This window comes from Podarcis melisellensis, assembly GCF_964234715.1.
Source record: "Podarcis melisellensis genome assembly, chromosome: 6".
NCBI lineage: Eukaryota > Metazoa > Chordata > Lepidosauria > Squamata > Lacertidae > Podarcis > Podarcis melisellensis.
Window position 1 is genome coordinate 35,628,658 of NC_138538.1, and position 16,646 is coordinate 35,645,303.

The following is a 16,646-nucleotide window of genomic DNA, read 5'->3' on the forward strand; positions in this document are numbered from 1 at the left end:
ATGTAGACAGAAGTAGAAGAAGCCAAAACCTAGACAATGAGGCCAAGACACTTTCAACAGCTTCCAAAAATGAAAAAGACAAAAGAAGGAAAATGGGAACATATAAGAAACATCAGAGGGAATAATAACAACACTTAACATTTGTACTACATGGTGAAGAGTTCAAAGCAAGTGATCTGGTTCTAATCCTTATAACAGGCTGGGCTGAGGAACCTTTGGCCCTCCAGATGTTGCTGGACTCCAATTCCTATCAGGCCTGGCCAGGGATGAAGGAAGATGTAGTCCAGCAGCATCTGGAGGGCCTTACAACAAGGCAACTCTGTACTGTTTCCATATTGCAAGTTGCATGAGAGAAATGAATCTAAGAGAGAGTGATTTGCCTAAGACTACCCAGTGAGTTCATGGCAGAGATGTTATTTGAAGCAGGGTTTTCCTGGTTTGTAACTCAGTCTTTTATCCAGAAAGGTAGCAGGAGAGGGATAAACAGCAGGGAGGAGTTAGAAGAATGGGAGGAGTCTAGGGGAAATGGACTCAAAAGAAGGAGACAACCTGATGAGTTGTGTGTGTGTGTGTGTGTTAATGAAGACCCAGATGGGATCAAGTTGACATTGTGAACCTCCATACCTTCAGAAAGGAAGGAGAGTACCTGCAGCTTGAAGTGAGAAGGAAGGAAAACTCACTTGCACAGAGTCTCTCTTAACTGAAAGGAGGAAATAAATAAACCACAATCTGGTCGTCCTCGCTGGAGATGTTACACCAGGAAGAAGTAGATCCTGTGCATTTCTACAGACACCATATGCAAGCGGTGGGAACCTCTGTAACCCCCCAGGTCTTGGGACTTGAGTCCCAGGCCACTCCCCTCAATACTCCCACTCTGTGGCCTCCTTGAGTGCGTTTGCCCACCTGGAATGTGTGCTTGAATTTCTTGTTTGCCTGGATGGAGGATGTGGGTGGGGGGTGGGTGTATGTAGAAGCTTCTGACTTCTGACTGTACAAAGGTCTCTGGCTCCACCCACCACTGACAGATGGCATCCAGAAGGTTGCCTATGAGGGAATGGGGCCTTCAGGCTGAAAAATGTTCCCCATCCTTACTTTGTATCAAGTGGAAGGGGGTTCTGTGGCTGAAATATTGCCCTCACATGCACACACTGAGTAGATCTATAGAATATATTTGATGCACATGCAGTGCACATGACTTCCCCCCAAAGAATCCTGGGAAATGTAGGTTGTTAAGGTTATGGGGAAAGGTAACTGAAAACTACAGTTCCCCGGATTCTTTGGGGGAAGTCATGTGCTTAAAAAGTGTGGTGAATATGCTTTGCATGTTATAGTGTGGATCTGTCCCCATTCTCTTTCCCTCCTTGCTGCAAGCAGACCTACCAAATAGATTTAAAAATCCCCCTCTCCACGTTTATGGAGAAGCGATATCAAAATGGGAACTTGGACGTCTGACCTGTTCTGATGCTGGATGGTGTGTGTGTGTGTGTATGACTACTTTAGAAACAGCAGCTTCAGTTAAACAGATTAGCTAATGGTGCATGTGAACGAGAGTTTACAAGAGGCGGGGAAATGTGTCTGTGTGGCTTTTTGCGTGTGGTGTCAGTGTGTTGCAAACACATGTGCTTGTGTACAGTTCGCTTAAACTCAACTTCCAGCTTTAAAATGGAATCCCGCTCTCTGACTGCTAACCCCATCTCAGCAATGAGTAAACTCTACTTAGATATTTACACCAAGATTGTTTATTGCACCGATTATGTTTAGAAGTCACATGCCTCTAACCCGCTCCAAATAGCTCTGAAGCAAGGCTGGTGGCCAAGGTTTAGGGCCAGATCCTGAGTGTCTCTCTTGGCTGGTTTGAAGATATGCTGCTGTTTCAACTCCAACTCCCTCAATATTGGCCCCTCTGATCAGTGTGGTGTAGTGGTTAGAGTGCTGGACTTGGGAGACCTGGGTTCAAGTCCCCATTCAGCCATGAATTTCACTGGGTGATTGTGGTCCAGTCACCATCTCTCAGTCTAACCTATCTCCAAGTGTTCTTGTGGGGATAAAAATGGGGGAAACTGAGAACTATGTATATACAACCTTGGTGGAAAGCTGGGTTATAATTGTAATGAATAAATAAAAATATATCCAGTGGGTAGTTACAAGGGAAAGTAGAGGATTCCTCAGGCATAAGATTCCACAGACCTCTGGACTGAGGCCTGCTTTCCAAGCCTGGGAGGCTGACTTTGGTGAGACAATGCAGGCTGTGCTGGCCCTACTGTGAGGCAAAATGTGGTATCTGCTTCAAGCAACAACTTTTTGGGTGCTGTTCAAAGGGTGTCAGTTACTGGCAGCCTCTTACTCAGTGTTGCCTGGGAATTCTAATAAACAAAAAATCAGAGCAGTTTTGAAATCTGTAGTTAAAATCAGTGGTTTTAAAATATTCATTCCCCCAGCTTCATCCAAAATGGTGTCCAGTTGTATCCAGATAAAGACTAAACCACTCTTTGATCTCAGGAACCATCAAGAAAAAGAAAACATTTCATGTTTTGAGATAGTGCCGGTGGGCACTGGTCAACCATGATGATGATCGATTACATACCCTGTATGGGAGGTATTCAGCTAAATTTCACTCAGTGTAGACCCATTGAAATTAATGGACCTAACTTAAACATGTCCATTAACCTCAATGAATTCACTCTGTGTAAAACTTTGTTGACTATCATGCTATGGATTTTACAATTTGGGAATAAAAATGTCTTGGGCCAGTCCTGCTATCTGTCTGTGTTGCTGCAACAGTTAGTTAACTGGCAAAGTAAGGCTGGAGCTCTGGGAGGCTTGACAGATACTTGCTGTCTGAGAGAAGTTTTATGAGAACGCTTTGGATGGGTTGGAGAAGGCAAAGACTGAATTTATTTATGCCCCAATTTATTTTTTTATTTAGGAATGTATTATTGTTTTTTGCAATGCAAGCCTTTGTTTTGGTTTATTTTAATTAATAAAACATGAGGATTCCCCCCTCCCCCAAGAGATGTGTATGTAAATGGATTTTGCATCCAAGCTTGGACTCACAGAGGGACCTATAGTCACAGTGGATCACCTGTGCTGTAAATTCAGGAGGATTTGCTTCCAGTTAAGTGTGTGTAGGATTATGGCCTAACAACACAATCCTATGCATACTTACTTGCTCTGAAATAAGTATCACTGAGTTCAATGAGACTACTTCTAGGTAAGTGTGTATAGCAGCAGGGATCTTGTTCCGTCAGAAGGAAGTATTCATATCAGAGATACCAACATAATTCCATTTGAGAATCTGGTCTTTGATCAAGGAATATTTGTAAGGCATTATAAATGTCATCTCTATATAGACCACTCTCTTCCCGTTGAGTAATCACAGTATTCAGAAGTCTGTGAAGTTCTCCAACCACAACCACAATACTGAGAGAGGATCCCCCAGTTAAAGCTGCTGCAACCACCTTATGGAGTCCATCTGCCACAGTTTTGAGCTTCTGTTGTATTGCAAATAACATTTATTTAGAGTTACAAGTTTTTTATATACACATCCATTTGCAAACCACCATGCTGGTGTTCCAAGAATTCCTGGGGGCTGGTTTGTGAAGCAATCTGTGCTGTCCCTGACATCAATGAAAATTCATAACTCCTTGCTGTTTAGAAGAAGCATTTGGTTGAGAATTCCTTTTCAAGCACAGCAGAGAGCAGAACTGACTCGATACTTTCTATGATTCTGCCTCAGGGAAAAATGGCAGGAGAAAACGCTGAGCATTTCCTCTAGGCGCAAGTTTGGAGATCATCCATCTCCCCAAGAATCTGGCAGTCTAGATCAGATAATATGCTACCCATTCTTAGTGCTGCAATATCAGTGATACTGCCTTTCTTTTTAAAGGTCTGAAAGGCTAAGGAAAGAGTTTTGTGGAAGTCACACTCTCCACATAAGAGACCATCTTTGCCCCACTCAGCAGAAGCATTCGTCAATGAGGTTGAAAACACTGAATCCAGCCAGCTAAACAGGGAAAGTGCTGGAAGATTAAAAGGCAAAATGTCAAAAACCAGATAAGTATGAATACAACTGACAGGTCTTCCTCCACCTCTCTGAGGATGGAGTGTGTTTGTGTGTGTAACCTCTGATTATCTGGAGCAGTTGCTGGAGAACCTCAGAAAATATCCTCCTCCATTATTTCACTCCACCTTTTGTATTGATCTGTTGATTTAGTGAAATGTGTCTTATGCTGCCAAGTTGAAGTTGAAGATCCAGAAAGAAAAGTGAAATTTTATAAGAAAGTTTCGGAAGGATTAGAAAAGGCAAATATTGGATTCATGATGCTCCAATTTATTATTTATGTATGAATTTGTTTGTTTGTTTCTAATGCAAGCTTTGGTTGTTTTGTTTTAATTAATAAGAAACATTGTCTTTTCTTTTTTTTTAAAGTCAAAGTCTTCATAAATGGCAGCTCCAGATTTCGGATCCAAGTTTAGCATCTCCATACATGCTTGCAATATAGTATATCCCCAAGAGAGGATACTTTGTTGATGAAATATTGTTTGGAAGCAGTTTTAGAAAAGGATGAAAGGCTGAAGAGAAAACAGCCAGGGTACCTGGAATCAAGGGCTCCGAAATCTTCCAACCATTGGTTTGTTTTCTCAAGTACGTCAACTAAAATGTTGTCTCTAAGAATTCACTAAGAACATACAATAAAGAACCTGCTTAGAGTAACTTTAATAAAAAGTTTACATCACAAGGAATATGTTATATTTGTTCTTTGTAAAAGCACCATGTATGTATTAATGGCATTAGATATATAACAGTTCAGGCAGTCGTCTAGGATAAAATGAATCAGCTGATTGAGAAAGTAAAGTTATGAAAACACAATAGGTGCTCAGTACCCAAATTTCAATGAACTATAGCTTGAATTCCTAAAAGAGCTATGAATATATGGCTTCCATCCCACCTCTGTTCTTTCCTATGTAGGGAAGTCATACAGATATCCACCTGAGCTGAGAGATTTGAAGCTTTTCATTCTTAAAGATGTGTTAGCCTTGTCTCAGTATCTTTGAATGGTGTGTGTTGGGGTGTGTGTGGAATGAGGCAATAAGTAATGAGGTTTTCTGCTGATGACCTGTAACCAAGCAGTTGTATCTATTTTGTGGATGGGAGATATAGAAATCTATGAACTGGTTTGTTGGACAGTGTGGTGTGCTGGTTAGAGTGTCAGACTAAGATCTGGGAGACCAGGATTCAATCCCCACTTGGCCATGAAGCTCACTGGGTGGCTTGGGCCAGTCACCAACTCTCGGCCCAACCTACCTCACAGGATTGTTGTGAAGATAATGGAAGAAGAGGAGAGAACTATTGCGCTCTTTGGAGGAATGGTGGGATATAAATGCAATAATACACACAATAAAATATATGTAGAGATTTGTAAACCATTTTCCTTCTCAGGTGACTACAAAGCAGTTTGCATGTAAGAGTCAAACAATATCAGTACCAGTTATAAAATACAATTATGATGTTGACCATAATGCTAATCAGTTCAACAATACACAAATGCTAAATGCTATAAGTGATCCAAACATATTCAAGCAAGTAACAGAAGCTTTTAAGAGAACTTTACTCTGTATGAAATCCCATCAGTGTTGCCTCAACTATGCCTCTAGGGTGGAGGCAGTTCAGTAACTGGAATGCAACTGCAGAGAAGTCCTTACTCCAAGTCGCCATACATACAAGAGGCTTTACCCATTGGTGGGAAAGTAAGTTGGACACTGATGTTTACAGTGCAGTCCTATTTTGGGGAGAATGGCCATAACTCAATGGTAGAACATCTGCTTCCTGACATCTCCTTGATGGGGTTGGGAACCCTTGCCAGAAATCCTGGAGAGCTGCTAAGCTAGAAGGATCAGTGGTCTGACTGACCAATAGTTGAAGGCAGCTTCCTAATTTCCTACAATTGCCTATTTAGAAGGAAGTCTCCTCTAGTAGTTTTGCAGCCCAGTTATAGCAGATGTTTCAGCGATAGCTGCTTCTGAAGACAAGCTAAGAGCATCACCTTCAGATTGGCAAGGTGCTTTTAGTTCTGCGGTGGGGAACCTATAGCCTCATGGGGAAACAACTGTAGCCACAAATACTTCAGGGGAGGGAAATCTCTGAGGCTGCTATTTCGAGGGGTGGGTGTGGGGCTAGACTTACTAGATCAGCTGAGTCACTGGGACTTATGGTTGGCCGACGCTCCCTATTAGGTTTCACACCACGCAAAAACTGAGGATCGCATCAGAACAGGCATTGCAAAGTTAGAAGCTAGCGCTTTGGGTTGCACATGGGACTTACTCCTCGGTAAATTTACAGCCTCTGTCTCAACACTTGCTATTCAGGGTGTTGGAAATCGGCTAATATGGTGCATTCCGAACCGTCTTTTAAATTGCCAGAATAAGAATAAGAGAGTATTTGGGGCGCTGCAGCTGCGATTTTCTTCTTTGTGTTAAATGTATGGCCTTCACACTTCAGGATGGATTTTGGAATTGTCTCGTGGCCCGATCTTGCATTCCAGTGTCCTCTCACCCAAATCCCCCGTGACGCCACGGATTTCCCTCCTAAATTTTGCAGCACTGCCTTAAACACCATTTGGGTTTCAGAATCCAAAAACGGCGCATAGAAGCAGATACAATCCGGAGTCGGATTTCTAAAATCAAAATGTCTCTAGATCATGAAAGAATTAAACAAAAAATATTGCCTATAAATATAAATAAAGAAACACCCTAATGCAACCCGGTCCTATGGATGCTTTCTCGAGAATAAATATATACCATTTAGCTCAATTCCAGTAAGGCTGCAACCTCTGCACACTTACCTGGGAGAAAACCCCATTGGACACAGTGGGATTTACTTCTGAGTATAGGACTGCCTTGTTGGACCACTAACCAGATGACTCCAGCTGAATAAAACTTCAGATATATGCTGCAGTTAGGTGTTTATATTCGTTCTGCCTTCAAATCTGCACTCCTATTTATTCAACATTTTGTTTTCCTTGCTAAGTATGTGCTAAGCGCAGATGATTCCAAGGAAGCAAACAGATGTCTTTATTTGGCTCCCATCATCTAACCATCGTAAATGTCTCTCTCTCTCTCCCACCCCCTGAATAGGGTATTTATTTGGCATTTCGCTATCGCTGGGAAATGTAGAGCCATCTTGCCTTTATCGCTTAAGGCGAAAGGACCGCGCATCACTGACGGTACTGTACTCTGGAGTTGTGAATGAATGTGTGAACCAGACCCCTGGAAAAGCAGCGTGTTTGGCAAGTTGTGCCTGTCACCAGACACTCAAGCGGCACTCATCGGAACACACACGTGTGAACCGGACCTTGATCTCTGGCAGTGGAAGGTGCATATCTAATTCCACGGAGAAAATCTGGGGTTTGAGAGGGGATGAGGGGCAGTGGTTGGTTGGGCGTCCTGACCTGTTTTGAACACGCAAGTCATCACTTGATGCTGCAGTCCTCAAGTGATGAGCATGCACGTGTGAACCCGCTCAACCCTCAGCAAATTGAATAATTTTAATCCCGTGGTCTTTGAGTGTTGTTCTGGAGAGACCTAGGTTCAAATCCCGATTCAACTACGGACCTCAGTGGGTGATCTTGGGCCCGTCACTGTCTCTCTGTCGTCGAGTCCTAACCTACCTAGCGCGCAGGGTTGTTGTGGAAGATAATTAAGAGGGTTGCATGTATCTGTGTGGGGAACAATGGGGGCTCCCCAGGACCTTGGAAGAAGGGCGAGATACGAATGTGAAAAGAAGGAATCAGATGCGCGGAAGTCATCCCTTCATGCTGTGGTCCTCAAGCGACGATTCGGTCCTACCCCGCGTCTCCGCAACTGCAGAAACAACCCGCTTTCTGCAGCTTCGCACCTGGGAGCAGACTGACAGCTGTTCCCGTTTAAGAAGGAGCTCTTGTTTAACTCCCAAGTATGAACAATAAAAACAGTTTTAAATTAAAGCGGCTCTGTCATCAACAAGGCTCAAGTCATGTTTACGCCGGCCGCAGCGGCTCTAACAATAACAGGCTGTAGGCTTGGCTTACGTCGTGGGAGTCAGACCCGCAGCTTGGAAAGGGGCCGCGTTGCCCATCACCAGCCCGGCCCGACGGGAATGTGCCCTTCCGCCTGGAGGAATCGCCCCCACTCCTCCCCGTCGAGGACAATGGTGGCCGGGCCCAATAAAGCGCTCCCTCCAACCCAAGCCCGGGGCGAACTTTAAAGCTGGGCGAGTGAGTGGGAAGTCGAAATGACAGCAATGGCGCATCACGTCGGGGGAGTAAGAGAGTTCAAGGTAGCTAAGGATGAATAGGAGGGTGAATTAAAACAGACAGACACACAACTCAGGCAGTGAGGAAATATAGGGCAGTGGCTCCCCATGCCTGACGTAGAGGAAATATCTAGGGACATTTTACAGATCGATTGATGGGATGACTAGAGTTAGATAGCTAACATCCCAGAAATGGGGATGGAAAGGAGTACGAGATGGTGAATCGATAAGCGTGTAATCCAAACACCCATTGTCTTGGGGTAGTCCCCACGGGATGAAACAGTGCTGCGCTGCCAATCAGACTTGGTGGGCATTGAGCTGGGACGCCACGTTCGGCTCATTTGGGTCTGGGCAGAGAGACAAGGAGGTTGGGTTAGATGACCCTTTTCCCCTCTTGCCATTCTACGATTCTAAGGCTTTCCTTTCCCAATTAACTCAGCCTTTTCAGAGGCTTTTGCACACACCACACATCTAAAGCACATTGTTTACGCTAAAGAATCCGGGGAACTGTAGCTTACCCTTCGCGGTGTTAAAATTTTCAGCGCCCTTAGCAAACCACAGTCCCCAAGATTCTTGGGGGGAAATGACCCCCCCACGCGCGCGCTTCTTGCGCACACATTCTAGCTCGCTGTAGCAAAGTTACTCTCTGCGCTTTCTTGCATTTCATTTCCCGCTTCCTACTCCACCAGGTATATTTATATTCCATTTTACATCTGACGAAGCGGACTTTCTAGCACCTGCAAGCTTACGCCGAATAAAAGGTGTGAGCCTTTATGGTGCCACGAGAAGCTTGACTGAGTCCACAGGCAGGTGGGTAAATAGAGGAGGCCCCATAGAGAAGGAGACGATCGAGAGAAGGAACCCATAGGAGAGCAGCCCATCATAATGCCATGCCCGCGCAACTGCTGTCACTTGCCGGCCAAATAGCTCAGTGGCAAGGTATCTGCCTTGCGTGCGGAAGGTCTCGCTTTCGATCCCCCTGCATCGCCAGGTACGCGCTGGAAGGGACCTCCGTCTCTACCCCTCTCTTCCGGCACGTCCCCTCCCCAAGGCAGTTCTCGAAACCTCAGATCTGCCTTAGCTGCTGGAGCAGGCAGGTAGATCCAAGCTAGAACGACAGACTCAGGATCTGACATCCAGACTGTAGAAAGGCTCCCAGGTTTAGGACGTGGTCTCAGATTTAATGGACGGCGTCGCTTTTGAGACTAAGAGCAGGATGCGTCCAAAGCCCATCGAAACCGAAGCCCATTGATTCCCAAGGGGAGGACGTACAGAATCCGTCCGTTGAAAGAAACGGCCTGGAAGGCTCCCCCGGTGGGACTTACTCCGGAGTAAGGATGGGGCTGCACGCGAGCTTAGCTTAGGCTGGATCGTGCTCTCGTGCGCGTGTTTAAAGCAGGGCATTTGTCGGTGCGCAAGGGGTTTATAGCACCTGCTCTGCAGCCACCTATCCTATGGAGGAGGAGGAGAATAATTCGAATCCTAAAACTTATCTCCGCCTTTCCCAGAGTGGCTTACAATCAAACGATTAAGAAAACAAAGAACTCTATAAAATTACGCGGTGAACGGGCATTTCCCCATCCCCGTCCTCATCAAATCGCCCCATCAATGAGCAGGATTCCCATCTGACAGCGCCATCCCGTCCGCCTCCCTTCTCGGTTCTGTCCACTGACGCCTCGCACTCCGGCTTCCCGAGCAGCGCAACCGCCCCACTCCCAATAAATAAACCCCAACTTCTCTAACAAGCCCGCCTGGTTGTTTTATGAAAAACCAGCGCTGCCCTCTGTGCTTGTCCAAAGAAGGAGCCAAGGACAAGCAGAAACCCTTCGAGAGAGAAACTGGACCCCGATATCGCCCCCTCCAAGCTCTGCCCCTCTCGGCACCGCGGGCTTCTCCGGAGCGAGGAGCCCCCGTCACCAACTGCGTTTGTGGCGTGTGGGGCTCTCTGGCCTGCTTGTACGTCGAAAGGACGTGGGCCAGGCCATCGGGCACTTCGGGGTAAAAGTCCAGGGACCCACCTAGCAGACCTCAAAAGCAGCAGGACTGGGGCTGACTAAACCTCATTTTGAAAAAAGTGAAATGCTACGCATTAGTACCGTCTGGGTAATAACCTTAAGTAAACCTCTTTGTGAGGTCCGCCTGAAAAGCGGAATATAAATACTATAAGCAATACATATTAAATCCAGAGTTTAAAATGACCCAACGACATCACTGGTAAGTAGTTTGAACAAGCCCCTCTGACTCTCCCGTCTCTTCCCCAAATCCTACAGATCCTGGCGCTTGCTGCCGCTGCACCGTGCGCTTTGCACATGCTCAGGAGCACTGCGTCACCGTGGCACGCTTTCCAGCCTCGAGCAGCGCGCAGCCCAGAGCAGCGCACCACCAAGCTAATCGGAACCTTGAGCAACCACCGCTGCTTCGCGGTGACTCGTTGTTAGACGTCGGGGAGAGACAAGTTTCCTCGCCGGCAGCCGCCGTCTAACCTCGAAGGAGAGCGCGAGCGAGCCCCGGCGTCGGGCCGACTTACCACCAAGAGGAGTCCGCCCGCGGCGTGAGAGTCAGCAGCATCAGGACCAAGGGCAAGCAGAGGCGCGAGGGCGCACGGGGGACCACGGACGCCCGTCGAGTGTCCCCGGGCGCGCAGGCAATCCGAGCCCAGCGGCTGGAGCCCAGCATAATTCCCCGGCCGAGGGAAGGTAGTCGCGAGAAGGACAAGTCCTCGGGTCTCTACAACCGGGCGCGAAGGAGAAAGCGAGGCTGACGACGACCGGGGCCTGATCGATCCGCTCAGCGCAGCCTAGACCTGGACGGCTGCTGCTGCTGTTGTTGCTGCTGCTCTGGGCACGGCTCGGGAAGGCGGCGCCGTCAAACGCCCTGCACCCGCGGGCGGCTGTCCGCTGGCCGGCCGATTCCCTGGCAAGATGCACTGCTGGTTGTGGTCGGGGCTGGAAGAAGCCTTTCGCAAGCAGCCCCATGGACGGGCATCTGCTGGGAAGGGGGATGAGGAGGACACGCCGGAGGGCTGGGCTCGGGGGCAGGCGGGGAAGACGGACACCTCCGGTGGACTCTCATTGGGCAAAAACGCCCCGGCACGAAGGCAAGGCTGGGGCCAGAGCAGGCACAGCCACGCAGTTGGGACGCCTCTTCCTCTCTTGCTCTCACTTTCTGTCCCCCCCACCCCCGCACGCCCAGCCTTTCCTTTCTCCCTCCCTCGCTCGCTGAAAGCTCGCTCACCTTTTCCCTCCCAGGCACCACCTGCTGCTGAGAGCCAGAGCCAGAAGAGATCAGAGACGGCGCTGCTGAACTCTCCCTAACTGGGCAATAGGCAGGCGCAGGCAAGCATCCACCTCCCCTCCCCCGGAGGTCCTAGCGCCTCTCCTGTCGCTGCCCATTCAGCCTGCGCTCCTGATCCAAGTCCCCGAGGGAGAAAACAGGCTGGAGCTTTTGATACTAGACGTGGGGCTTTGCAGCGGTGTAGCTGGATAATTTTAGATCAGGGATTGAATGGGGCCCCCGCCTTGATCCCCTTGCTTTGCTTAGACTGCTGCTGAGGGACACCCAGGACTTCTGGCCCGTAATCTTCTCGCCCCCCCCCCCGCCAAGCAAACAGGGGAGTAGCCAGAAATCTTAACATCTTCCAGTACATAACTCCTTTCTCCCCTACCCACATCCCTGCCACATAAGCACAGGGCTTGTTTAATACAGAGGGTGTTCACCCCAAGGGTTCAGGGACATAAGCATAGCATACTGTGTCAGATCTTTCCTCCATCTATTTCAGTAAGATCTACACTGACTGGCAGCAACTGTTCAGGGTTTCAGACAGGCACTGTCTTAACTGTATCTGGAGATCTGGGGGATTGAGCCTGCAAAGTTATACCACTGAGCTGTGCAGGTCTCACCACTGCCATACATTCATTGTGAAAAGGGGTGGGTAGGTGGAGCACTTACAGGAGTTCCTGGAGAATACCAGTTATCTGGATCTGTTTCAGTCTATCAAGAACAAGACAGGAGGAGCGTGGCTCTGTTTCTGCTTCTCCATCTCCATCTCTCAGCAGCTCTCAATACCATTTGATATCACCCATGAAATTAGTATTGAGGGGTGATGTTTTTCAGTGGTTCTACTCCTACCTGCAAGACCACTCAGAGATTGTGTTTCTTTTTTTTCCCAAATACATTTTTATTAACATTATATACATAACAAGCATACAAACAGATACAAACAAATACGAAAAAAAAATTACAACAAGAAAAAAATAAAAATATGCAAGCCAAACTTTTTTCCTCTCTCTAACTATACAAAGAGAGATTAATCCGGCTACTTCACAAAAAAGGAGGGGAAAAAAACAACCCAAAAAACAACAACAACAAAAAACAAACAAACAAACAAACAAAAAAAACCCTCCTGGACTTCCTTCCATCCTTTTGGTAAGTATCAAATATTTACTTCCATTCACGTATTTGATTTTTGATCTGTAAACCTAAATTCACACGCTGGTAGTATTGTTCTGACCCCGCCAATCACATTAAACATTCATTCCAATGTAGTTCCAGTATTTACTCCAATTTTTCAGAGATTTCTGTTCATCATGGTCTCTTATTTTACCTGTTAATTTATCAAGCTCAGCATATCAGAGATTGTGTTTCAGTCTTGTGGTCTCTGCACTGTGGTGCATCACAAGGCACAACCTTATACCAAGTTCTCTATGAAGCCTTTGGGAGCAATCCTTAGTTTGGGGCCAAAGTGTCATTGGTACTCTGATGCCACACATCTCTATTTCTTCAGACCACCTGAGTCAGGAGAGTCTGTGCATGATCTGCATCAGCATCATCTGGGTGCAGTTGTGGATTGGATGAAGGCCAGTAAACTGAGTTTGAACCCTGGGAAGACAGAGACAATGTGTATGGGTAGTTCCTGTGTCTGAGAGATTGGCTAGTAGCCTATGTGGATAAACTCCCTCTGAAACATCATGTTCATAGTTTTGGAGTGCTGCTGGATCCATCTTCATCACTGGAGGTTGAGGTAGTCTCAATGGCTCAGATTACCTTCAACCAGCTGTGGTCGATATGCCAACTACTGCCATTCTTGGACAGGGAAACCTGGCCGTGGTGATTCATTCATTGGTAACTTCAGTATTTCATTATGCAACGTGCTTTATTTGGGGCTACCTGTGGATCTGGTCCAGATACTCTATCTTGTGCCAAATGCCAGGGCTGGTCTGTTGGTGGGGACAGACTACCACCAGCACACAACTTCAGTACTGACAAGCTTGCATTGGCTGCCTGTATTCTCCAGGGTTCAAGGCACATAACAACTTGGGTCCAGGATACCTTAAGGACTGCCTAATCCCTTATACCCCTACCTGATCACTGAGGTCTCCAGGAAAGTTGCTGCTAGAGGTTCCCATGGCCCAGAATGCTGCTTGCTCAGTATTGTGGGCCCATCCTGCTCATCCTGTGGAACTGCCTCCCGGCTTAGATCAGATTGGCCCCCTCCCTGTTGGACTTCAGGTGAAGACCTTTTTATAACTTCAGCCAGCATTTTAAGTACCCCCCCCCAAATTTTATTGTTAATTTTAACTTAGTTTTTGTAGCATCATTGTACATTGCTTAGAAACTATGATGTTAACTATATACATTTGAAATGTATATAAATGTAACTTGTTCAAATAAAATAAAGTAATGCATAGCAGTACAGGATAAATTGCCTCCTATCTGCTCATGTGGCTTCCCATAAATTTGTAATGTGGTCCCCATTTTCTTTTTGTCCCTACCTTTGTCCATCCAAAGATGGTTCATGCTGAAGCCACACTGAGTGGTCCTGCTGTGTCTGTTCGAGGGTGATCTCCATCAGTTTTCCAGTAGGCATCTGGTTGGCTACCATGAGAAGAGGATGCTGGAATAGATGGGCTTTTGGCCTCATCCAGCAGGCTCTTATGTTCTTATGCAGAAGCCAGATTCTGAAACAACTTTATTGAAAAACATGGGACAGTATCTGACAAAATATTTGCACTTGCCCTAGTGCAATGAGACTTCCCCCCTCCACTACTCCATGCTCTGCAACATCTCCAAATATGCTCGGGGGGGGGGGGGCTGTAGGAAACCCCAGGACAGATTTAGTAGGATTCCAGGGGGAGGAGAGAGGGAGAACATTCCATTTGCACTATTATTTTCCCATCACTGTACTTCTCGGGCATGGTTTGCTTTTTTTCTACATAATGCTGTATAGGGGAAATGCTATATGTGATGCAAATATTTATCAAGAAATTTTCATGCCCAAATCTAATATTGTCTCCATAGACACATGATGGCTTTCACTGATGCTTATAAGAAAAAATAGAAGAATCCAAGCATAAGAACCTAAGAAGAGGCTTGCTAGATTAGAGCAAAGATCTGATTTTATGTCTGTCTCTAGCATTTAATTATTTAAAATATTTTTTAGGCTCTCCTGTAGGTTCTCTCTGGGTGACTTAAAAATTACAATTCCAGATATAAAACCAAATGGACGTAGTTTTCATGGAGCCAAACTTCAAAGGGTAATGATCACAGGTTAATATACACATTTTTACAAAGCAATTTTCCCATATCAAATGCAAGTTTAATGTTATTTTCCCGACTAGATGCATATTCATGCATACATTACCCCAGCATGTGCATTTTTGTACATATCTGCTGGCTGGAGAGCTGTGCTGCGAAATTCAGAGAAGTGCAAATTTCAAAGGATGGCTGTGTTTGGGTTTTTGCTAATGGCACTTCAAAGCTTTGTGAGTTGTGGAATGCCCTGGGCTAGGTTCGGAATGCCATGCCATTGTCACCCACTGCAAAAACAGTTGCACTAGTGACTGTTAAGGTCCAAAACCCACCTCAGGGTAGTGCTTCCTTTTTCCTCTTCATGGGCCGTCAAAAAACTTTTGCTAAACTCCTGCAATCTTTTCTGTATGTGTTTTGGATTCTAGCAGGTGCCTATGAGGAACATTCTGCTTTGTGTCTAATTAATTTCACAGGGTTGCAAGCCCTGATATCAGCAGGAGTGCTGGCATCTCTGCTTTCTCCCTTTGCCAAATCTCCAGCCTCCTTCCTAGTCCAATTGTAACAGATGAAATAACGACTTTGTTTGGCCCGAGAGAAACTGAGACCAGAAACCGACGCTGCTTTATAATCCAATTAGGCTTCTCTAATTTACAGTGCTAGAAAGCAAAAGCCTGTGGGACTCTGCTCTTTTGTCTGAGACCCAACTGAATGATTGTGTTACAACTTATTTATAAAACAATCCCAGGGCGGAGAGGATAGTGGGAGAAAGACTGATATTTATAGACTAGAGCCTGGGCATTTGTTTTGAAGCCTTAACCTACAGCAATGTGCAGTGATCCCCCAGATGTCTTTATGCTATTACACTATTGAACACGGAATTGGGCCACCAGTGTGCTGAGCACTGCTGTGTACAATCTAGAATATGTCGTCGTCACTGCTTTGTGAAAATTGAAAGCTGCGACAGATAACTTCCCCCCCCTCCTCAACCTAGTTCCCCCCCCAACCTAGGGGCCAGATCAGGCCCAATCCCAGCTTTTTGGAGCAACACCCCTCCCAAGAATGTGGTGGTAGTGATGAAAGGAAAAAACAAAACAACAAAACAAAAGTAGACACAATTATGAGTGGAAAGCCCAGTCCAATACCTTGATGAGAATGCAAATTGCCACATCCCTGGTCACTGGATCTGCATGGATTTAGTGTGTCTGCATGTGTGCCTTGTGGGTGGGCGCACATGTGCAAGAGAGTGCAGAGTGGCCACACCCACTGCTGGAATCCAGCCCCTGAAGGGTGAGTGCACCTGTTAACCCCTCCACCCATAAAGGTTAGCTACCTTTGATTTAAAGCCCATATGTTACAGAAAAGAGGAGGAGAAAGAGCTGGACTCAAGGTCTTCACATCTGACTTCCAGGACTTTTCCCTGGATCCTGTGAGGCAATATAATAATTGAGTCCTACTGAGCATTTGAGGAGAGCATTTCCAGCCCTTAGTAACCCCAGCCAACTTCCATGCAGTGGGTGTTCCCCTATTATATATTATAACAACACCCAACCTTGCTTGGTTCTGTGGAGGCTGGGATGGTGGTAGTCATTAATAGACAAATCTCAGCATCCTCTCAAAACAACTTCATGGAGCCCATGGGTAAAGTCTGTAGTGTCAATATGACAAGAAGACAAGACTTCCAGTCTCAATTTATGTACAGCTCCCATCATCCTAGATCACTGGCTTTGCTGCCTGGTGCTGATGGGAGTTGTAGTCCAGCAACATCTGTAGGTCATTAAGTTAGCTCTTTCATTTCTGGTGGTGCAGCATATACATTACAAGCAAGAGG

At 46.3% G+C, this 16,646-nt stretch overlaps 1 protein-coding gene across 1 annotated transcript in view; it reads right to left on the reverse strand.

The window, feature by feature from the left end:
* WNT2B (Wnt family member 2B) overlaps positions 1 to 11,614 on the reverse strand; it is a 42,065-nt gene extending 30,451 nt beyond the window's left edge. Inside the window, exon 1 of the mRNA XM_081916440.1 lies at positions 10,818 to 11,614. Coding sequence (XP_081772566.1) covers positions 10,818 to 10,966 — 149 coding nt within the window. The 5' untranslated portion in view covers positions 10,967 to 11,614. The remainder of the gene's footprint in view (positions 1 to 10,817) is intronic.
* Positions 11,615 to 16,646: the final 5,032 nt, after the last annotated feature.